This window comes from Onychostoma macrolepis, chromosome 08 (assembly GCF_012432095.1).
Source record: "Onychostoma macrolepis isolate SWU-2019 chromosome 08, ASM1243209v1, whole genome shotgun sequence".
NCBI lineage: Eukaryota > Metazoa > Chordata > Actinopteri > Cypriniformes > Cyprinidae > Onychostoma > Onychostoma macrolepis.
Window position 1 is genome coordinate 13703174 of NC_081162.1, and position 25269 is coordinate 13728442.

At 37.3% G+C, this 25269-nt stretch overlaps 2 protein-coding genes across 5 annotated transcripts in view; both read left to right on the forward strand.

Moving 5' to 3' along the window:
* On the forward strand, positions 1-5463 carry adipor1b (adiponectin receptor 1b). Of its 2 annotated transcripts, XM_058785828.1 has the most exons (8): positions 3-264; positions 975-1155; positions 1269-1397; positions 2254-2425; positions 3231-3417; positions 3948-4135; positions 4220-4413; positions 4762-5463. In XM_058785828.1, the coding sequence occupies exons 2-8, from the start codon at positions 1024-1026 to the stop codon at positions 4888-4890; spliced, it is 1131 nt and encodes a 376-aa protein (XP_058641811.1). In that variant the 5' UTR covers positions 3-264; positions 975-1023; the 3' UTR covers positions 4891-5463. The 2 variants fall into 2 exon arrangements, with proteins under 2 accessions (XP_058641808.1, XP_058641811.1); XM_058785825.1 differs by having other exon boundaries at positions 1-264; positions 3948-4413.
* A 10682-nt stretch (positions 5464-16145) lies between these two features.
* The window catches only part of LOC131545287 (kelch-like protein 12), a 31215-nt gene continuing 22091 nt past the window's right edge, over positions 16146-25269 (forward strand). For 2 of the 3 annotated variants that reach the window (XM_058783968.1, XM_058783965.1), the window contains exons 1-4: positions 16146-16360; positions 17143-17381; positions 18871-19024; positions 20803-21020. In XM_058783968.1, coding sequence (XP_058639951.1) covers positions 17199-17381; positions 18871-19024; positions 20803-21020 — 555 coding nt within the window. In that variant the 5' untranslated portion in view covers positions 16146-16360; positions 17143-17198. The remainder of the gene's footprint in view (positions 16361-17142; positions 17382-18870; positions 19025-20802; positions 21021-25269) is intronic. The other variant, XM_058783967.1, reaches the window with a different exon arrangement.

Consider the following 25269-nt stretch of genomic DNA (forward strand, 5'->3'; position numbering starts at 1 on the left):
ACAGCAGTGGGTCAAACTGGTTCCGGTACCACGCGTTCTTCCCTCTCTGACAGAGGGACAGAACGTACCCATACCGTCTCCGCGAGCTAACATAGCGTACTGTATATCAGACTGTTTTAATCCGTGTCAGTTAGGTTATTTGTCTTATAATTTGCTAGTGAACTGAGCCGCCTGGTTCTACAGGTTTCATAGAGACTCATAGCGACCAGACGGCGAGCAGCAGCTGGTAAACTCCCAAGAACTGATCTCTGCCTGTCCAGCCAGGTAACGTATGAACACCGAGCTCTTATATTATTAACTCTAGTCGGTAATATTAATCTGTGAAATGTGATGAAAGTAAATGTATGTTTTTGAAGGTGATGATCAAATCAAACCATAAGGAAGTACATTAGCATTTAGGCTAGTGTCATCCTGTTTTGCTAAACTGATTCAGTTCGGTCATATAACAACGATGTTACACGCCGTATAATAATACAAACACAGAACGTTTAGCAGAAACGTTCGACGTGAGAATCCGTAAATGTTCTTTTCTTTTATTTTTTTTAATGGTTTAATTATTTGTTTGGTTAGCCTGTAAGCACGCTAAGTTAACAGGATGTAAACCTTTAACACTATGGAAACTGGAGTAGCCAGTCCAGCCTGACCAGATATGAGCAGAAAAACAACTCCTCATATTATAACAGATTGCACGAATACAATTGAAGTTAAAACAGATATTTTTGATCTAGTTTATATTTAATTAAATCAGTATCAGAAATTAGCTTAAGGGGCCTCCTGGAATTTATTTTAGAGGCTTTTGCACACCTTGTCGTTAATTTATGACAACACTTGAAGTGAATCAATTATTATTAATCAACCAATTAAATATGGCAAGAATGGAATATTATGAAATCTATGTTAAGTCCATCTTGATTACATGGCCAATGTTGTTAACAGCAATGTGTTACTCTCTACTTTTTATGCGTCCTCATCAGGCCCAGATTGTAAACTGTGGAAACTGGGGAGTTTTAGGTTTGTCTCCCCATGACAACGTGTCACCATGGTGACTGCGGCTCCAACAGTGATGCCGAGCGGCGTGCCTCTGACGATGAGGACGCGGAGCTCACTGAGCTTGGGCCGCTCCTGACAAGTACAGCAGAAGCTGAGAAATCAAGAGTGAGTTGTGAGGGAAAATAAAAAACAATACAGTTTGGGGTCAGTAGTATTAGAGTGAGGAAAGAAGAACTAAACTTAATAAAAGATAATTAGAAGCATGATTGTTGTCGCAGGGTGCGTCAGCATTTCCGGATGAGGATGAAGAAGAAGAAGAAGAAGAAGAAGGTGGTGGTTTGCGGATGATTACACTTCCCATACAGGCACACCATGCCATGGAGAAGATGGAGGAGTTTGTACACAAGGTAACATATATTCATCCTTAACTGTCCTGGAACTCCTATTTAAATATTGTCAAAAATGCCATATATTTAAGTAATCATAATGTTCATATTTTAAATTGATTGTAACTCAAATGTGGCCTATTTCTAGTCTGAGATGTTTGTGTTAAAGGGCACCTATTATGTCCCTATTTACAATATGTAAAATAAGTTTCAGGTGTCCCCAGAATGTGTCTGTGAAATTTCAGCTCAAATACCCCACAAATCATTTATTATATCATTTTAAAAATGCCTGTTTTGAGTGGAAGCAGAAACACGCTGTTTTTATGCATGTCTCTTTAATTGCAAATGAGCTGCTGATCCCTGCTCCCTTGTCCAGAATAGGGCTGTGCCTTTACAGTTCGTACATTAGAAACTCTGCTAAAAACATTTGTTTGGTTTTGATTATCATGTCTATCACACTGAAATCATGCGTTTTAAAGCCATATCAGTTTAAACTTATGATATATGTTTTTTTGAGCGCACACATCCGAAGCATGCGCATAGAAAGTGTTTGTCATACGGCATGAAAGTACCAAAGTTCTCATTCATGTCTTATTGCGCTTAAACTGTCAAATACACTCATTTATGTTAAAAACGCACATGAGTTACAAAAACACATTCGGTTATGTCTGTGAAGGTAAACAGCTGGGAAAGAAATCGCGTGTTTATATTAGATCTGTGTATTAAGTGACAGCCGTGTAATATACAGTACCTACTGCTGTCTACCTTGTTAATATGAGCAAATTGTGCACACACGCTGCCAACACACATTTATGTTCAAACAACAAGTAAAAGTGCATAATAGGTGCCCTTTAAAGCAAAGTTTTACTATTACCAGGTATGGGAAGGACGTTGGCGAGTTATTCCATACCATGTCCTCCCTGACTGGCTAAAGGATAATGATTACCTGCTGCATGGACACCGCCCACCCATGCCGTCCTTCCGTGCCTGTTTTGGGAGCATCTTCAGGATTCACACAGAAACTGGGAACATCTGGACGCATCTGCTGGGTCTGTGCTTGTGATATGTGACATTGTGACATGATAATGCAAGAACGTATAACGTAACAAAACAAGTATCTCTTGAAATATTATATATAACTGTAGCCTCTATTTGTAAACTGGCTATCAGAAAAAACATACTCCTCAACAGTTTTTATTAAATGTTTCCTGTTGTATTATATACACATTACTGTTCAAAAGTTAGGGATCAAGATTTTGTGACATTTTTTAAAGAAAGTCTCTTATGCCCAAGCCTGCATTTATTTGATCAAATATATAGTAAAACACTAATACTGTAAAATATTATTACAATTTAAAATAACTGTTTTCTATTTTAATGTAATTTATGTATTTCAATATATTTTCATGTGACGGCAAAACTGAATTTTCAACATCATTACTCCAGTCTTTAGTGTCACATGATCCTTCAGAAATCATTCTAAAATGCTGACTTGTTGATCAAGAAAGATTTCTTATTATTACTATCAATGTTGAAAACAGTTTTTTCTGCTTATGTTTTTATGGAAACCATGATAGATTTTTTCTGGACTCTTTGAGTATAGCAATCTTTTGGAAAAATGTAAAATTCTTTACTGTCACTTTTAAACGGTAGTATGTCATGTAACCCCAGTGGATTTTTAAAAAAGATAAATTGCATGATATTTGTAATGTGATAATTTGATATGTGTGAATCACTGCCCTGAGGATGACACAAAGTACACTACTTAGACTTCTAATGTCACTCTAACCTGTAATTATGTTTCTGGTATGTGGTTTGAAAGGCTAATTAAGCTATCGCAATGTGCTCCTACAGGCTTAATTCTGTTCCTGTTCTTGGGCACACTGACAATGCTGCGGCCAAACGTGTCATTTATGGCGCCCTTGCAGGAGAAGGTGGTGTTTGGGGTGTTCTTCCTGGGTGCAGTTCTTTGTTTGTGCTTCTCCTGGCTTTTTCACACTGTCTACTGCCACTCGGAAAAGGTCTCCAGGACTTTCTCCAAGTAAGTGACACCAGTTTTTATGCTCTTTGTGTATAGGCATTTTACGAGAGGCACATTAAGTGGCATTGTGTACACTGGCGGCCAAAAATGTGGAATAATTTATTTTTTATTTTTATTTGTTTTGAAACTAGTCTTTTATGCTCATAAAGGCTGCATTTATTTAATCAAAATTAAATACTAAAATAACTTTCTACATTTTAAAATGTAATTTATTACTGCAATAGCAAATTAATACTTTTATTTAGCAATGAAGCACTAAATTTGTCAAATTTGACAGTATAAACATTTTTATTTTACAAAAGATTTCTGTTTTAAACAAATGTTCTTTTGAACTTTTAATTCATCAAAGAATCCCGAAAAAATGTATCGCAGTTTCCATAAAAATATTAAGCAGTACAACAGTTTTAAACACTGATAATAAGGCAAAAATTATTATTTTTTTTCAGCACCAAATCAGCGTATTAGAATGATTTCTGAAGGATCATGTGACCTTCAGTAACTTGAGTGTATTTTTTTTTTAATGCCTGTAGGTTGGATTACTCTGGTATTGCGTTGTTGATCATGGGCTCATTCGTTCCTTGGCTGTACTACTCGTTTTACTGCTCTCCTCAGCCACGGCTCATCTATCTCTCTGTTGTATGTGTGCTGGGTGTCGCTGCCATCATTGTGGCCCAGTGGGACCGATTCGCCACCCCTCGCCACCGGTCCACACGTGCAGGTAACATTCTCACCTGCTTCTCTGAGTATTCCACCTGCCTGATTGATTTCAGATGTTTCTTAAAACATTTGTCCTCCTGTTTAGGTGTTTTCCTGGGCCTTGGTCTGAGTGGGCTTATTCCCACAATGCATTTTACCATCGCAGAGGGTTTTGTGAAGGCAACGACAGTGGGTCAGTTGGGCTGGTTCTATCTGATGGGTGCCATGTACATTAGTGGAGCAGGACTTTATGCAGCACGGATACCTGAGCGCTACTTCCCTGGGAAATGTGACATCTGGGTAAGACTTAAGGGAATCTTTCTTGCATGTAGTACTGGAAAGTAGCGTAATAGCGTAATATTAATGCAAGTATCCACGGTGTCATCTGTTTCCAGTTATTTTAGCAGTACAAAAACAGTTATGCTTGTTGATGTTTATACTGAGGATATTAATTGAATTTTTTTTATCATAATCATCAACAAACAAAGTTTTGTAGCCAAGAGTTTTGATGTTTACAGCACTTTGTTATTCTAGTTATTTATCTATAGTGGCTAATGAAATGGAAGTCTCACATTGACTGAGAACAGCTTACTTTTGCATTGCAAAAAAGTTGTATACTCATGGTCTCTGTCTGTTTTACTTTCACAGTTTCAGTCTCATCAGATATTCCATGTGCTGGTTGTTGCGGCAGCGTTTGTCCATTTTTATGGGATATCAAACCTGCAGGAGTTCCGCTATGGCCTGGAAGGAGGCTGCACAGATGATACTCTGCTGTAAAGAAAAACAAAGCGCTTGAACTTTGGCCAGTGCCTGCTCACTTCACAATGAACCTGGACCTGACCCATTGCTGATTTAATTTTTATTGTCTCTTGGAGGATTTTAACATATATTTGAATAAGATGTTTAATTGTTAAGATACGTTAAGATAAAATTCTTGATAAAGGAGGTAGTCTTGTGTTTATATTGTTCTTCACTATTTCAGTGCAGCACAGAATTTATTGTAAATCACTGGAATAAATCAAAGCATTACAGAGGTCTTGAGAGGCACTGCCTCATCCAACACTCTTTCTTCTGACTGATCTGTTGGTTTATGGTTCTGTACTTTGTGAGAATTTTAGGTAAAACGCATATGAACATGCTTAGGTCTCAGTTTTCTCCAAACATGTTTGCATGATCATTCATTAACTTTTGATCTGAAATGCTTAACCTAGAGCTTCAGCAATGGGATTCACGTTGAGACACAATTATATATTTTGTTTGAGCGAATTAGTGTTTCAGTCAAAAATACTTACACTGGTTTTAAAAGTCAAGATATTTAAAAAGAGCAAAATAAAGATGAAACACCTAGAATTGCTCGCTTTGATCATTACTAGTCTTTTTTTGAAAGTATACTGACCTTTTGGTGTGTGTGTGTGTATGTGTGTGTGTATATATATATATATATATATATATATACACAGTGGGTATGGAAAGTATTCAGACCCCTTTAAATTTTTCACTCTTTGTTATATTGCAGCCATTTGCTAAAATCATTTGTTTTTTTTTTTTTCTCAATGTACACACAGCACCCCATATTGACAGAAAAACACATTTTGACATTGTTGACATTTTTGCAGATTTATTAAAAAAGAAAAACTGAAATATCACATGGTCCTAAGTATTCAGACCCTTTGCTCAGTATTTAGTAGAAGCACCCTTTTGATCTAATACAGACATGAGTCTTTTTGGGAAAGATGCAACAAGTTTTTCACACCTGGATTTGGGGATCCTCTGCCATTCCTCCTTGCAGATCCTCTCCAGTTCTGTCAGGTTGGATGGTAAACGTTGGTGGACAGCCATTTTTAGGTCTCTCCAGAGATGCTCAATTGGGTTTAAGTCAGGGCTCTGGCTGGGCCATTCAAGAACAGTCACGGAGTTGTTGTGAAGCCACTCCTTCGTTATTTTAGCTGTGTGCTTAGGGTCATTGTCTTGTTGGAAGGTAAACCTTCGGCCCAGTCTGAGGTCCTGAGCACTCTGGAGAAGGTTTTCATCCAGGATATCCCTGTACTTGGCCGCATTCATCTTTCCCTCGATTGCAACCAGTCGTCCTGTCCCTGCAGCTGAAAAACACCCCCACAGCATGATGCTGCCACCACCATGCTTCACTGTTGGGACTGTATTGGACAGGTGATGAGCAGTGCCTGGTTTTCTCCACACATACCGCTTAGAATTAAGGCCAAAAAGTTCTATCTTGGTCTCATCAGACCAGAGAATCTTATTTCTCACCATCATCTTGGAATCCTCCATGCGGGCTTTCATGTGTCTTGCACTGAAGAGAGGCTTCTGTCCGGCTACTCTGCCATAAAGCCCCGACTGGTGGAGGGCTGCAGTGATGGTTGACTTTCTACAACTTTCTCCCATCTCTCCATCTCAGCCACAGTGATCTTTGGGTTCTTCTTTACCTCTCTCACCAAGGCTCTTCTCCCCCGATAGCTCAGTTTGGCAGAACGGCCAGCAATAGGAAGGGTTCTGGTCGTCCCAAACGTCTTCCATTTAAGGATTATGGAGGCCACTGTGCTCTTAGGAACCTTAAGTGCAGCAGAAACTTTTTTGTAACCTTGGCCAGATCTGTGCCTTGCCACAATTCTGTCTCTGAGCTCTTCAGGCAGTTCCTTTGACCTCATGATTCTCATTTGCTCTGACATGCACTGTGAGCTGTAAGGTCTCATAAAGACAGGTGTGTGGCTTTCCTAATCAAGTAAAATCAGTATAATCAAACACAGCTGGACTCAAATGAAGGTGTAGAACCATCTCAAGGATGATCAGAAGAAATGGACAGCACCTGAGTTAAATATATGAGTGTCACAGCAAAGGGTCTGAATACTTAGGACCATGTGATAATTCAGTTTTTCTTTTTTAATAAATCTGCAAAAATGTCAACAATTCTGTGTTTTTCTGTCAATATGGGGTGCTGTGTGTACATTAATGAGGAAAAAAATGAACTTAAATGATTTTAGCAAATGGCTGCAATATAACAAAGATTGAAAAATTTAAGGGGGTCTGAATACTTTCCGTACCCACTGTATATACAGGTGCTGGTCATATAATTAGAATATCATCAAAAAGTTGATTTAGTTCACTAATTCCATTCAAAAAGTGAAACTTGTGTATTATATTCATTCATTACACACAGACTGATATATTTCAAATGTTTATTTCTTTTCATTTTGATGATTCGAGCTTACAGCTCATGAAAGTCAAAAATCAGTATCTCAAAATATTAGAATATTTACATTTGAGTTTGAATAAATGACCATCCCTACAGTATAAATTCTGGGTATCTCTTGTTCTTTGAAACCACAATAATGGGGAAGACTGCTGATTTGGCAATGATCCAGAAGACGAACATTGACACCCTCCACAAAGAGGGTAAGTCACAGAAGGTCATTACTGAAAGGTGTGGCTGTTTACAGAGTGCTGTATCAAAGCATATTAAATGCAAAGTTGACTGGAAGGAAGAATTTGGGTAGGAAAAGGTGCACAAGCAACAGGGATGACCGCAAGCTTGAGAATACAGTCAAGCAAAGCCGATTCAAACACTTGGGAGAGCTTCACAAGGAGAGAACTGAAGCTGGAGTCAGTGCATCAAGAGTCACCACGCTCAGACGTCTTCAGGAAAAGGGCTACCAAGCCACTTCTGAACCAGAGACAACGTCAGAAGCATCTTAACTGGGCTGTTGCTCAGTGGTCCAAAGTCCTCTTTTCAGATGAAAGTAAATTTTACATTTCATTTGAAAATCAAGGTCCCAGAGTCTGAAGGAAGAGTGGAGAGGCACAGAATCCATGTTGCTTGAAGTCCAGTGTGAAGTCTCCACAGTCAGTGATGATTTGGGCTGCCATGTCATCTGCTGGTGTTGGTCCACTGTGTTTTCTGAAGTCCACAGTCAACGCAGCCATCTACCAAGAGATTTTAGAGCACTTCATGCTTCCTTCTGTTGACAAGCTTTATGGAGATGCTGATTTCATTTTCCAGCAGGACTTGGCACCTGCCCACACTGCCAAAGGTACCAAAAGCTGGTTCAATGACCATAGTGTTACTGTGCTTGATTGGCCAGCAAACTCGCCTGACCTGAACCCCATAGAGAATCTATGGGGTATTGTCAAGAGGAAGATGAGAGACACCAGACCCAACAATGCAGATGAGCTGAAGGCCACGATCAGAGCAACCTGGGCTCTCATAACACCCGAGCAGTGCCACAGACTGATCGACTCCATGCCATGCTGCATTGCTGCAGTAATTCAGGCAAAAGGAGCCCCAACTAAGTATTGAGTGCTGTACATGCTCATACTTTTCATTTTCATACTTTTCAGTTGCACTGTAAAAAATTTCCTTGTAAATTAACGATAAAATACTGGCAGCAGGGTTTCCAGCAGTGTACCGTAATTTTACAGTTTCATTACCGTATTCTGAATTACAGCTTTTCTGTAATTTAACGGTAAAATACTGGCAGCAGGGTTTCCAGCAGTGTATCGTAATTTTACAGTTTCATTACCGTATTCTGAATTACAGCTTTTCTGTAATTTAACGGTAAAATGCTGGCAGCAGGGTTTCCAGCAGTGTTCTGTAATTTTAGTTTCATTACTGTATTCTAGATAGTTTTTTTTTTCTTTAATAAAACAGTAGAACTGGCAATTTTGTCAATCATTAACTTTATTTTAAATATCTGTAAATTTACAAACTGGCATTGTAATTTCATTTATACAAAAAGTGGCAGCAAATACACAGAAAAGAGAAGACCAAGAGGATATTTCTTATAGCACAGTATTTATTTACGTGCCCAAGCAATAATTCAAATGCTTTCCCAAAAACGCAATCAAAAGGGAAGAATCAATTTGCAGTCCAATGGAAGAATCAGTCTTTGTGTATGTTAGAGAAAGATGAGAGGAATAGAAGAAAAATGAACAATAGCATTACAAAACAGACAATGTGCAAAAAGAACCCTGCAGAAGTCTGTAGACATATTTAAACTGATTTAAGTTGACTATATAACCACAAAACAAGCTGCCTTTTAAGGTGTATCTGTGTGCTACGAGTATGACATAGCATGGGCATGGGCTTGGGGTGTACGTTCCCCTAAAAACAGCCTTTCAGAAATGGCAAACAACTTCTGAACAACAATCTTATTTTGGTGTAATAAAAGTCAAAACCTGGCAAGGATTTGCAGAACAGTCCAAGAACGTTTCAGAAACATAAAACTGTCACCAACTCTGATGCAAGCGTAGCCAGGGACGGGTGTAGTCTGAAACATAAACATTGAAAAAATTCCTTTGTTAGTTAAAATAACATCAAAAGAATGTCAAAAGAACATGACAGGTGAGTTGTACTTTATACTAGAGCAGTAAAATTTACGTAATCTACTTGTGCAAATTGTTACGAGGATTTTATCAAGTAAATTTTACTTTTTTTTTTCAGTGCAGAGCACTCACATAAAATGTTTCATTATTCATAGAAGTAGAAAATGCTTCTTTTCTCTTTTTAATTGCTAATTGTATAATTTCTTATCAGTTTAAGATTTATTGTAAATAGGCCTGTCACGATTGGTTGATATAATTGACTGCATCTACACTGATAATTAGTCGATATCAATATTTTTAATCGACTGTTGATTTTGTATTATTTGACCTTTTAAATTTAGCTTTTACGCTTCGACTAAAATAACAACCATTTCTTCCACACCACTAGTATGAGCAGTGCATAATTTGTAAATTGGGAGGTCCCGGAACAAAGAGGGATGACTGGTTCCGGCAAGTGATTAGAAAAGGGAGAGGTAACGGAGCATTCGAGCAACATTAGTGGACCAACTTAACTGATTAACAGCTTGCATCAGTTGCTTTTATAGTGTGCATGTAAAAAAAATAAAATAAAATAAATAAAAATCATAGTTTTAATAAAATAATTATCATTATAAAATCTTTTTTGTGTGCGTTTGAGTAGTTTTTGTGTAACGCAGCTCCTGGGACCAGACAGTCCCAACAACAGAGGGGTCGTAATGAGCGCGGACTGCATCCTCTTCAGAGTAGTTCTCAGTGCCGCCGACGACTTGCATTTATTTGGACAAATATACTGTAGGTTTGTGTATATTTTATCTATAAAACCGTTTCTTTGCTGTAAATTATTTTATTTTATTGAAAGGGGGGGTTCTTTTTTTCAAAAAGTGGACCTTTTTGCAGTTTTTCTCCTCCTTTTCGCCCCATACTCACTATTTGGTTGTACCGCCTGACATAAAAACAGTCAAAACACCTTTTTTTGAAGCTTTGTCGATGACTAAACACTCCAATTTCATTCATTAGATGTATGTACATCCAACTTCACTCAACTAGTACACACTCGTGACGTCATACATCCTCACACTATCAGTGAATCGGTGCAAAATAAACTCATAACAGTTAATAAATAAATGACACGCATAAAAAACACTCAGCATCACCAGCAAGCACCTTTATGCTAACCATGAGCTCAGAACGGATCATTAACGCTACAGACATAACACTCTCACAGGGTTTATCACTTCATTTGTACTGACACTTCACACAATTGCTAGCAATGTGGTAAATCATGGTAAATCATAGTAAATAATACTACAGACCTGCAAACTCAAAAGTGCTGAAAAAGGTGACATTACGAAGTAATTTGTTGTAGGGGTGTCTGGGGCATTGTCCCCCATGAGACTATGTTTATGATTTTAACCAAATGAAGCATTTTGGTGCATTCTGACAAGAAACATTTTGCTTCAATACATTTATTTAAAAAATAAATAAAAAGAAAACATTTATTGACACAATTTGATTCAATGTTGATTAAGTTGTGGCCTATCAGGTACAGTACATAGCAAATTTCTTCAAAGAAAAAAATATCTCTCAACTAATGCTGTAAACCATAAGGAAGTTGGTACATCATTCTAATATTAAAGGTTAAAAATTATTTATTTCTAGGCTACTTTATCTTTTTAAGCTTTATCTTTCATGTCAAATTCTTACATTTGATCAAACTCAGTTTTAATAATAAGGGCTGTTATCAATTTAATTTACACTGCAAGATTACAACTGTAATAAATAATTTATGAGATTGATGTTTAAACAAATGTAAAAACAACAACAACAACGACGATAGCCTACTTTTAAACATGAAACTAAACCGCCAATAGGTGGCGGCAAGTGACCGTCTTAATAAATGAATCATTGAGTCATTCATTAAAACGATTCGTTCAAAATGATGAATCATTCAATAACAAAACACCGTGCTGAGTGTTGCTTTTCTTCTGTAACTTTTTTCGTTGGTGAAATAGAACAAAAACGTCAATATTGCGTCTAAATGGTAAGTGACTACATATTAGGCTACTTGTTTATTAAACTATAAATGCAATGTAACATTTGAAATCGTGATAATATTCAGTTGAACAGATCCCTTAGTTGTGTTACTTAACTCTCAGTCTATCATATATTATAAAACAAACCTCCACATTTTGAATTTTTACCTCTGTATTCTTCCAGATAATTACCTCAAGCGGTCTGCTTAGAAGTTCTCAGAGGAATAAAGACGCGCACCGAAAGAGAAGCATTTCCATTGGCTCCAGTCTGCCGGTATTGGCCAATCACAAAAGTCGATATTGCACAATATCACTGAATATCCCACTATGTTTTATTATTATAATTACGCTACGTTTATATGGCTATTATATTGTAGACTATTGAGTGGATAAAATATAGAAATCCTTTTAATTAAAATATATATATACTGTATATAACCCCTACCCCCCATCATTCAGAGGCGATGCTTCTTCACCGTTGCTTTGAAAAGTGAGAACTCTCTCTGAACTGCACGCGGGGCACACACACATACGTCCAGCTACAATAATGTATCATATTAATTTGAAACAGCAACCCAGAATATTTGTCACAAGAATATTTGAAAAAAAAAAAAAAAAACGAACCACCCGAACCCCCCCCTGCCTACGGGCACGATGTCAGTCACCTAAACGAGTTGCATCAGTCTTTTCTGACTGATTACTTTTAAATGTTAAATTTTTTTACTTCTAAAATGCTTATTAAACAAGTTTAAATGTAAGAAATATTGTATACGTGTTTAAAATATGTTGTATTAAGAACTGTATTTAATGAAAATGTATGTGCAACTTCACTTGCCTAGATGAAATCCCATTCGAAATCCATGAGATTTTTTAGTAGAGAGGCAACTTTTGGATTGACTGTAGCAGATTTCTTATTCACCACCTTGCCCATCTTCTTGGAGACTACCTTGCTTCTGCAGGTCTTTGAGCCTTTTTCTGGGTTTATTCCAATGAATCGTCTAAGGACAGTTGCCTACCAAAATTACCAAAGTATACAATAAACATTTTTCAAAATTCTGATTAATTAATTTGGTTTAGAATTTAGATTAATTTTGGTAACACTTTATAATAAGTATACAGTAACAAAGCACTTATAAATCATTTGCAAACTATCTATATAGATGCTGTCTCCTTGTTTGGGTTTATTGTGGATCTACATGCCTTTCTCCTATTTTCTCCCAGTGTCTGGTATGTGAATAATACCACAGTGTTTCAGACGATGAACCCAAGTAGTTTGCAAATTATTTACTTTTTTTTTATTTTATTTTATTTTATTTTTTTTAACTGTATACGTAGTATAAAGGGTTACCATAGATTCTAAGAGTGAAAAAAACATAAGCAAAAAGGAAAACACTTACCGTTGAAGAAATTCTAACGTGCAACAAGCCTCCTCTTGATACTGCAGGTTGAAGATGTAGTAAACAGAAAACACTGTTGCAACTGCAATCAAAAGTGTTGACTGGACACACCGTACAGCATTTGGCGGCTCTGCCATACCTAAAATAAAAAAATAAAATAAAAATAAAAACAATAACAATGAACACATTTTTTCACAACTCATTTCAAAGAACTACCTTCAAGAAAGTTCCATTTTAACATACATACACTTATGTATACCATAGCAATGTTAACAATTTTATATCTCAACCTTTAGTAGGCCTAAATGTTTCTACTTCATCACATGTAATGACACACTAACCCATCAAACAAGGACTGGCATGTAGATTGAGTGTCTTCTCAGCATCAGATGCAGCAACCTGTAGAGAACACACAATACACAAATAAGAATACATAATATAATTTAGTGAAGTGGAAAGAAGAAAATTAAATACTTACGTCTGCATGTAAAACCAGTCCATCTTCATGTTCCTGTAAGTGAGACATTAGAATCTTGATAAGCAGGTGTGCCATCTCTATGTTCTCAGCCTGGGACAGGACACGTTTTACCTTTTCATTCAAAACAATTAATAAATTTACAAGACAAAAGGCAACAGTGACAAGGAAGCCAAACAAGACCAGGCTCAGTCAGGAAACCAGTTCTCCTCTGGCCAAACGAATGAACCATTCCAGGCTGCATCAAAAATCAGATTGTGGATTGATATCATTCAGAATATTTCATCCAACTTCTTCTGCTTGAAGAAACATCACGCCAGCAAGTGAAGCTGGTAAAAAGGGTCTGTGCAGAGGGCTTGTCTGGTTCTCGTAGTCTTTGCTGAGGATCTGTGCTGGGGCCATCAATGAGGTCTTCACAGAGGATCTGTCATCTAGCTGACATGGTCTCCGCTGACAGTCAGGGATGTGTTGTGGTTGTTCCTGGGTGCAGGTCCACCGTCTGGTCTGGATACCGACTGGATCAGCTGATTACTGTAACCTAGGGATAAGGGTGAGAAGTATGTAAGCGACTAAAATAAGCATTGATGTCATTCTTCTTTCAAATTAACAAGTACATTAGATATTATGGGAAGTGTTGCTGCTTACACTAATTGGTGCAGCATAGAGATCCTTTTATACCAAGCTAGCCTTTGGTTCCCCCTCCCCCACCGATCACGTGTGCATTTACGGTAAGACACCGTAATTTTAGAAAACAGTTCAGCACTGTATTGTACAATTTTTTACAGCCAAGATTTCTAAAAATCCTTTCTTTGTATTGGTCTTAAGTAATATTCTAATTTTCTGAGATACTGATTTTTGACTTTCATGAGCTGTAAGCTCTAATCATCAAAATTAAAAGAAATAAACATTTGAAATATATCAGTCTGTGTGTAATGAATGAATATAATATACAAGGTTCACTTTTTGAATGTAATTAGTGAAATAAATCAACTTTTTGATGATATTCTAATTATATGACCAGCACCTGTATATATCAAAATTAGAGAACACTTACTTAGAAATACCTCCCAGTTATTGGTGTTAATTTGGCACCTTGTGTTAATTTCCTTTATCTGACAAACCCTATTTAACTGGCAGCCTAACTTTCAAGTTTTCACTGACTTTGCAAGATGGTGAGCCGTTCTAAAGTGATTGAAATCTTCCGCCAGCAGGTTGTCCAGGAGAAGTCCAATAGCATCCATAGCAAGAGAAGCTGGTCGTTCCTAATGTGCTTTCTAGAATATTGCATCTTTACAATGTCACTAACTCATTCAAGTCCCCCAAAAAGGCTGGTCGTTCACGAGAGGACAGGATAATGTGGAGAATCACAATGGACAATCGGTTCAACACTGCAGCTGGAATTACTTGCCAGTTCAGCGCTGAACAGGGTCAGGGTCTGTCTCGGCATACAGTGTCTTGACATTTAAAAGAATTTGGACTAAAAGCCCACTCTGCAGTGACCAAACCTCTTATCAGCAAAAAGAATCAAAAGGGACTGAAGAGAACTGAAGAGAACTGGTCCAAAGTTCACTTCAGTGATGAAAGCAAATTTAACTTATTTGGGTCCGATGGGAAACATTATGTTTGTCATCAAACTGGGAAAAGACTGAACTCAAAGTGATTAAAGAAGTCAGTGAAAGGTGGAGGAGGAAGTGTCATGGTTTGGGGGATGTTTTCTGCCACAGGAGTTGGGCCTCTTATACAGCTACATGGCAGAGTGAATGCAAATGTTCATCACCCATCATCTTCCTTGAAGATGAAAACATTGAACTAGTGAAAAGGTTTGGCTAGAGTCCTGGACTGAAAATCTCTGGAAAATCCATGGTGACTAAGAAACCCACTACACTGAGCTGAACTGTGGAAGAGTGGACCAAGATCACCCAGAGCTGTGTGAGAGATAGCGATGTCCTGCAGCTGCAGTTGTGCTGAAGTCATTCACAACAAGGGCCTGTACACTTCCAACTAATTTTTGACCTTCAGAAATTTTAGTTGTAATTTTTCTCTGTGCTACAGTCATTGCTGTTCTCTAATTTTGATCACTGTGTTTTCCACAAAATAAAGTTTTTTTTTTGTTTTTTTTGTTGTTGAAGTGCTTTGGCTATTTTGTAAAACACTACTAGCATGATATAGCCACAACTAAACTTCCATAAAATTTTGAACCTTGAAGATATTATTCCTGAAAAAAAAAAGTGTTCTTAAATTGTTCCCTAATTTTGATCTCCACTGTTTGTGTGTGTATATAGAATAAAAAATATTTCAGTTTAGTTACCAAAGCAACATTTCTGGTTTTCGTTTAAATTTTTCTTCTAAACTGTCGTTTAGGCCCAACTTGAACTACAATCATGACAGACTTTAGTCATGACAAAGTTCTGTTTGTCAAAGGATTTCATGACTATTTTCCCCTTGAAATTATTATACAAACAGAGATCGTGAAAGTGTTTCATTGAGGTCTGTGATTCACTTTACTTCAAGCAACGGTAATATCAAACATGAATTTTAAAGCCGCTGTGTTTAATAAAAAACATAACTTGCTAACAAATTGCTATATAAAGACTGCAACTGATGTTCAGTTCTTTAAAGCACACCCTTGTGGTAGTTATTCCGGAATAGTTTGTCTGACAGTTCTTACTGCGTTGTTTTATAAAACAATAAATTTTATAGTGTATTATAACGATTTCATCATAAAATTATTTTTTATATATATAATTAAATGATTAAGTGAAGGCACGAATCTGTTATTTGAGATGACATAAAGGAAACGCGCGAGCACGGGGCTTGCAGTGCGCACGCGCGCTGGTGACGTCGCAGTGTTTTGCTGGGGATGCGCGCACACGTGAGCTCTGTTCTTTTCATTGCTGGAGTAAAATTAATTCAGTTCACACCTACGAGGGTCTCCCTGTGAGGGGTGCCAGCAGATGTCCAGCTAGACCGCTGTGTGCTGTCATCCAGTCCTGGCCCGTTTCTGTTCTGCTGTGGATCCGCTGTACGTTGTGAGTTCAGGCTGAGATGTTTATGTGTGGGTTAGCATACGTTTTCAGTTAGCTTTAGCATGTAGCCTCATCTCACCTCTGTGAGGCTTAAACTCTCACCTGATTTACACTAACAGGTTTTAATCAAGTTATTCTAATAAAAATATATTAAATACGAAGAAGTGATTCCTGTTTCCCGTCTATACACAAGTGTAGTGCCCATTACAGCCTACAGGTAGACCTGTTCTAAAACATATTACTGTTTATGTATCTACTCTCTCTTTTTAAGAAGCTACTGAAAAGGTTGATATTTCCAAAAGGATGGGAAATTAGCTGTTTCATTGAGAAACTATAATTTTACTGTTTTTGCAGTTGTCATTAAAGGTTTAGTTTCTTTTTGGTTAATACTTTTTAAAAATAACATTCTCATCAAATTATAATGTACAGCAGTCAACATGTAAGCTACAATACAGAGCAGATATGGACAAATATGGTCTGATATTAAAGCAATAGTCCACCCAAAAATGAAAATTCTGCCATCATTTACTCGCCTCCATGTCGTTAAAAACCCGAATTACTTTTTTCTTCTGTTGCACATAAAAGTAGATGTTTTGAAGAATATTGGTAACCAAACAGTTTTCATCATATGAGCAAAAAATACAATGGAAGTCAAAGGGAACGGAAACTTAAAACTCACACAGAAAATATTTAATGTTCCACTGAAAAAAGAATGTCATGTGGGTTTGGGTTTTGTGTGTATTTGGGATCAGCTGTGTTGGTCACAGATTGCTTGTGTTCTACAGAAATCATCATCCTGCAGTGCCTGAGGTTTTGTCACTCCACCCCACCCCCTGTCGTCATGGCGCCCAAGGACATCATGACCAATTCGCATGCCAAATCCATCTTGAATGCCATGAACGCTCTGAGAAAAAGCAACACGCTGTGCGACATCACTCTGAGGGTGGAGGGCACAGATTTCCCGGCCCACCGCATTGTGTTGGCGGCCTGCAGTGATTATTTCTGTGCCATGTTCACCAGTGAGGTAACAAATACCCTCTATATGAACACTCATCTCTCACATGTTACACAAATCATTGTGGTTTTGGAGCAGTCTGTTCACCAATTATGTGTCTTAAAATACTGTAATGAGCTGAATTAATGTCACCGTATTACACTGTCATTGTCACTGTCACTGGGTCTTGACATGGCAGTTAGCAGACAAACTTCAACATGTTGTGCTATAGTTCTTATTCTGAGTTATTTAAGTTCAAATATGGCTCATGATCGTGCTTTTCTTGTTTCTCCTCATCAACTCCTGCCCTCTTTTGTATCAATAAAATTGGCACAAAGGTAAAAAAAACCTAACTTTGTTGCAGTTCTGCTCCTTTACAGTAGGAGGTGCAGGCAGTCTCTTTATTCTCAGACATGTTGAAGTTGATTCAGTTACTAGAGAGAACACAACACATGCTGTCAAGCTAGATGCAGACCGATTGATGAAAATGAAAACTCATCTCTTGTAGTGAATGTGTTATAGGAATGTATATTATAAAATGTTAATAGTAGTGGCCTGTAATAAATTATTGAAGAAAAAAAGCTCTGTGAGTTTATTATTCTTCAGGTTGCAATATACTACAATTCTTTAAAAAATTCTTAAAATATCAAACATGGCTCAAAATGATTGATGCATAGTCTGAAGCTAAAAAAAAGAAAAAGAAATCAGAGTTTGTAACCGTTTATATATATATATATATATATATATATATACTACACGATTTTCTGTGAAGTCTGTCAACTCAAATCTGCAGAGTGGCTCTGACTTTGGACAACTGGCATCAACTTCTCCAGACTGTAAATCTGGGCAAAAGTTATGTAGTGTATTCCTTTACATATTTTGTTCATCATGAAAATCCTCACAACTAAACACAACACTTATCAATTTTAAAGCCTATATGCAATCAGCAAAAGATAACGCTAAACGTAGGCTATAAATGAACTACACCACTTGTGTGACTTAAGCTTCTGACAATTTTTTTAGTTTTTATAGAAACATTGGACCCCCTTTATATTAAGTGTCTATGTATTTACTTTTAAATTAATCATTTGATACAATACACATGTGCATGTTTTTATTACATCTTGTAATTACATCTGTAGTTACATCTGTAATTATACTGTGGTAATTATACCTACCTCTACCCCTTAAACCTAACCATACCATCAAAGCTGCCCCGAACCTCAAAAGCAGGAAAAGTGTTTTGCAGTTCATTGTAACTTACAGTTGCTTATTTCATTATTATGTACATGGTATTTAAAGACACCTAATAAAGAGTGGGACTGAAACATTTTTGATGAAAGTTTGATTTAGAATAGTTTGTGATAGTGTGATCATAAACACAGACTGAGACTGTAAAAGCAGACTAGTTAGTAGATGAGAACTAGAAATGCTAAAATGTTAACTTGCTTTCATGTTTTGGCTTACAAAAATGTGTCATGTTAAATATGTTTGTCATCATTTTCTTTTTGCTCTATAGCTTGCTGAAAAAGGGAAGTCCTTTGTGGACATTCAGGGCCTCACAGCGTCCACCATGGAGATCCTGTTGGATTTTGTTTACACGGAGACGGTGCTGGTTACAGTAGAAAACGTTCAGGAGCTGCTGCCTGCTGCCTGTCTCCTGCAGCTCAAAGGTACAAACACACAAACCAGCTCAACTCACATTGTTGATTCTAATATTACCAAACCCATATGATTACTTGTACAACTTTATGGATTTCTCATATACACTGAAAGTAAATAACAAGATCAGCACATCTGAATAATGCACATGATAAAGCTTTTTTTTTCCTGTGCTGTATATGATACATTAATTTTGGTTTATGCCACATGTGGCAGCATGATGTGATTTTGTTTCTGTTGTAAGGGAATGAACATTGAATACTTGCTGAGATCCAAGCATGATAAGGACCCACTGAGACTTTTAATTGTTAAGGAGACAAACACAAGTACAAACCTGCATGAGATTAGGGGGCAATTATTGCCACAGACCTGCTATTAGAGCTCGGCTGCAGAAGATAAAGATTACAGAAGAATCTGATTGATCTCTAAAAACTGAGGTTTTTCTCTGTCTCCATTAAAGAATAAAATCTGAGAAAGTATGGAATGCTTTTTTAGCAAACATTAACAGACATATTTTAAGTTAATGCACACCAGTCAGCAGTTAAGTTTATCTGCTTTTGAACTTGACAGTCAAGTTTTTGAGTGCTCAAGTAACAATGGTTGCACTGCTTTTTTTTCTGTAAACATTATAGTTTTTTATTTTTTTTTCAAAATTCTTTGTTGAATACAACATTAAAAGAGTATTTGTATAAAAGATTTTTTTTGTTACAATGTAAAAGTATTTACTTTACTGTTTAAACAATTTAATGAGTCCTTGCTAAATTTCTTTTCAGTTGTATTGTATCTCCTCTGAATACATCCAATTTAGCTAAAAATGTACTGTAGATGTGTGGGATAAAAAGAAGACCGTTTTTAAATGGAAATAGGAAAAATATTAAAATGCATTCAAAAGATTAAGTTACGAAAATAACATGAATCACATTCAGTCACTTGCCTTTGGTGTGCAACCAGTCATACCCACATCTCAGGATTAGAGTTTAATAATTTTGTGTCTCCTATTATATATACACAATATAATTATATAACCACTGTCCAAATTTGAGATTGGAAGTGGAAGAAAAAGCTGTATATGGTTATAAAAAAAGAAGTGTATCGCTTTTAGTCTTCTAAGGAACACTGTGTCCTTGGAATCAAAATGGAAAACAACACATCCCAGATACTTTTAAGATCTGGCACTTCTACCAGATTGAGCAACATGAAAGGTAGAGCAATTATACGTTGTCTGAAATGAGAGAATCTTTTCAGGCATCAACAAAATCTCGAGTACTCAAACTAGAGGACGTTTCTGACAAAGTTTGTGACAAAAAACCCAAAAGCCCTGTGACAAAACTTTTTTTTAAAGTAGTTCATCCTGAAAGTAAAACATTTATGTTTGGCACAAACAAAATGTAGCTTGACACCTAGGTAACACCTTCCCTTCTGTCAAGAATGATGGTGACAGCATCGGGCTTCTGGGTTGCTTTGAGCAGAAGGAAATGGTAGTTGCCATTAAGAGCAGTATAACTAGCCAAATCCCTCAGGCAAATCCGTTCTAGTCAAAGCTCGGCGTTAAAGCAAAGACTCGTTTCCCAGCACGCTAACTTACCAATGGGGGAAAAAAAAGACTGTTCTTGAATCAAAGCAGGTTTGTCTGCCACACATAATATATTTTGGTTTTAATATCTGCTTAATGCATTTTCTTGATTTGCTAATATGCCTGCTGTGGATTTAGATTGAGTTGGATGCAAATTCTGCTGTATTTAATGCAGATAAGACAGTCTGATGTTATTTGTGTTTGTGTTCTCCACAGGTGTGAAGAGAGCTTGCTGTGATTTCCTTAATAGTCAGTTGGATCCATCAAACTGTCTGGGAATCAGAGACTTTGCAGAAACGCACAACTGTCTGGACTTGATGCAGGCAGCTGAACTGTTCTCACAGAAACATTTTGCTGAGGTGGTGCAACAGGAAGAGTTTATGCTGCTCAGTCAGAGTGAGGTGGAAAAACTTATCAAGTGTGATGAGATCCAGGTAAGATTTTCTGCATTGACCTTCTTTGCTCTTTCAGTCTGAACGAGTCAATGCCTTCAAGTGCAGCTGGGAAACTTGTACCTTTGTTGGGCATTCGTCATTACAATATTCAAGTCAGAAACATACAGAGGTAGTCTAAACAAAACAAAATAATTTCATTTCAAAACCCAATTAAAATCATCTGGATTCAAAATTATGGAAATGATTCATTTCTGTCACTTATTTCTACAGGGTTTCAAAACTAAATGTTTTTTTTTTCATAAAACAAATTGTGATTAAAAGTGCAGTAGGAGATCTTGGAAAATGCTAACTTTAGCCTGATAGCACTGAAAGCGAACGTCCCACCCTCCCTGCAATCACGTCCAAAGCTACGCCCCAAATACATTTAGACCACTTAACGTAATGATTGCTATCGGGATGTGAAGAGACTTTCAAACTGCATAACAAAAAATCTTTCTGAAGACAATCACTCAGTGGTTCTCAAACCTGTCCTGGAGTACCCCCAGCCCTGCACATTTTGTATGTCTCTCTCATCTATCACACCTGATTCAACTCATCAGCTCATTAGTGGAGACTGCAAGACCTGAAGTGGGTGTGTCAGATATAGGGAGACATACAAAATGTGCAGTGTTGGGGGTACTTCATGAAGAGGTTTGAGAACCACTGATCTATCGAACCTTTAAAGCTCCATGAATCCATTTTCCAAACCGTGATTTTGGCTTGTCCTGAATCACTACGGTACACCTATAATAAGTGTTTATATTCAGACTATTTTAGACTGGTTCGGGTAGGTTCCACTGCGGAGTAGCCCGGTACCTGCGTGAGAAGGAGCTCCAGGTACAGTGTTCTTCCGCTAGATGCACGCAGTTCCGTTTATTAACCACTAGATCACCAAAAGTTATGGACATTCATTACCATTCACTACAGACATGTTTTCTACTCACTGAGCTCTATAGAATATAGATATATGATATCGCTTCTGTATCATCTAGAATTCTGACTTTGTCACTTTCTAAATATCATTTGCTTGGTCATTCATGTGCTCAGAACATATAAATATGATACTTTCTACTCTTAAAGGGCACAAGCGATTTTAACAAACAACTATCGTCCAATACCGATAATGGTCAATTGCATAAAGCAGGGCTTTAAAAAAAAAAAAAAAAAGTTCAGTTCACAAATAATGTAGGCTAAAAAAGCAAAATTACAAACAATTATGCTATTTTAGTTCCCTTCTCTCCACAACAAATCCTCTAAAGTTGTATTTAGGCTAAATATAAACATCAAGCCAAAACGAATTAATTTGAAAGCGAAACTGAAGCCTACCTCTCTCATTCTGCATGAATCCAAATGTTTCTATAGTCGCAATGTATCTGGATCGTAAAATATGATTTATTAGGTAAACTATAGGCTTTGTTCTTCAGTCGCATTATCGACGTAAAACATCATCCTTCACATATAGGCTATATCAGCAGTGAGACGTGCGCTGGTCACACTGAACGGCACAGACTGCACTACAGACTACAGTGTTTCCCATACATTGATTTATTTGTTGTGGCCCGCCACAATATCAAAACTGACTGCCACAAACAGATTTTTTCCAAAAGCTTTGACTTCGTGGAATAAACGAGCACTGCACGTTTCAAAATCGAAGCACGGTGCGGGTGTTTTTATATCACTGTATTTCTGAAGGAAACCGACTGTCTTCAGAAAATTTTGGATGTAATTTTCATTTCATCTTGCATGTAATGCCTGATAAAGCAGCGTTTGTGAGAGGAGCGCTGCTTTGTGTACAGCGTTACCGGTGAAACCGCTATTTCTCCGCGCTCTAAAAGCGCCTCCTGCTGGCAGAGAATGAATTTGCATATTCACAAATAGAGTCTAAGTCTGTGGGAAACACTGGACTAGGATATTTAAATTGAGCAGTGTAACTTTTTATGTTTCTTTTAACTGTATTTTATTCTGATAATGAACAGGCTGCGATCAAGTTAGCAAAAATTTGTTGTATGTGCGTGTGAGGCGCTAACGCGATCACTGCATTGTTTTCCTAATTGTTACTCCGTAATTTATGGTCATACCAACGCTGGTTGATCATACAGATAGAAGCAAAACATTATTCAAAACTGTAAAGCTTTTGCAAAATAAAGAAAATGGCTTTCTGCCGTCTCGGTTTCCTTTTTGTGAACTTCAGAGCACGTTATAATTATCCGAAACTCAACACAATTTTTTCTTTAATTTTAAGCTGTTAATGTTTTAAGTGATATTTCGTGTATAGGCATATATTCCTTTTTATGTAATGTTAGCCTATATACAGTGCCCTCCAAAAGTATTGGAACAGTAAAGAAAAAATTGCTCAGTCAAAACATTTACAAATATGATTAAAAGATGAATATGAGACAAAACTACAGAATGTCACATTTTATTATTGGGTGATTCAACACATAGTTGTTTTACCAGTTAAGAAGTTCAGCACTTTTAGAGTTTCATCCCTCTCTCTGATGTTAGCATAAGTATTGGAACAGTTGCCTCACGGGTCTTACTAAGTAATCAGCTGTGTCCTCCTGTTGCAATAATTCTTCAGATATTAAAAGCAGGGAATGTGTCGTATCAGTTATATCCATTACTTCTGCATTCTGAATCTTGCATTTGATGATGACACACACAAACCAGGATGAAGACGAGGGAGCTGACTTTGAGAGAAAAGCAAGCAATTTGGATGCTAAAAGAAAAGAGGAAATCAGTTAGAGATCTTGCAAAAACAAAGGGCATGGAGAAATCAAGAGTTTGGAAACCACCAGTGACACCAACAACGACCTGATCGGCTGAGAAAACAACAGTAGTTGATGACAGACAAATCATAAAAGCTGTGAAAATGAATCCTAAAAGACGTGTCTGTAAAACCACCAACAACTTCCAGAAAGCTGGGGTGATGCTCTGACAATTTACTGTCCTCAGGAGACTTTGACACAGAATTACAGATGCTACACAGCAAGATACAAACCTCTGACCAGCTCCAAAAATAGAAAGGCAAGATTAGAGTTTGCAAAAAAGCACATAGGTGAGCCTGTAGAGTTTTGGAACTGTGTTTATGGATTGATGTGACGAAGATGAAACTTTATCTAAGTGATGGGAAAGCAAAAATGTGGAGAAAAAACGGAACTGCAATGATCCCAAGCATACAGCCTCATCTGTAAAGCATGGTGAAGGTGGTGTCATGGCATGGGTATGCATGGCTGCCTCTGGAACAGGCCCTCTCAACTTTACTGATAACTTAATGTATGATGACAGTAGCAGAATGAATTTGGAAGGGTACAAAACCATCTTGCTTACCAATATTCAAGAAAATGCCACCAGATTCATTGGGAAGTGCTTCATATTGCATCAGGACAATGACCAAAACACCCTGCCAGTTCAGTCAAGGAGTTTATTTGGGCAAAGAAATGGAAAGTCTTAGATTGCCCAAGTCAATCTCCAGATTTAAATACGATTGAACATGAATTTCACCAGCTGAAGAGAAGAGTAAAGGCAGAAACTCCCCAAAACAAGCAACAATTGGAATTGGCTGCATTAAAGGCTGGGAAAAGCATTTCAAAGGATGAGACCAAGAGTCTGGTGATGTCTATGGGTCACAGACTCACTGCTGTGATTGTGCGCAAGGGATCTGCAACTAAATAATAGCTTTTAATCTTTTATATCTGCCTTATGTTCAACTGTCCCAATACTTATGCTCACATCAATGAGTGGGATGAACTCTAAAAGTGCTGTTCTTTTTATTTGGTAAAACATGTACGTGTTGAAACGTCTAATAATAAAATGTGACATTCTGTAGTTTTGTCTCATATTCATCTTTTAATCATATTTGCAAATGTCTTGACTCCACAGCCAACAGAACAATTTTGTCTTTACTGTTCCAATACTTTTGGAGGGCACTGTAGTTTTATTCTGTTTTCTCCATTCACAGAAGCACTGCAGGTGCGTGGTCTGACCTTGTGTGAATCCGTGTTGCATACTATCCTGCCATTTTTGCTGGTTTCAAACACACAAAAAGCTGCGTATTTCCTGCCATTCATTTTCACTTAAATGTAGGCCTAATGCTTGGCGGTTCATGACATCCTCAGATAAATTATCTGAGGATGAGCATTGCCTTTGCCACTTACCTGTGATGAATTTACAGCTGAGCGTGAGCATTTCACTCATTGGATGTGTCACATTTGCATAGGCCATACTATGCCGTATGACAAACTATATT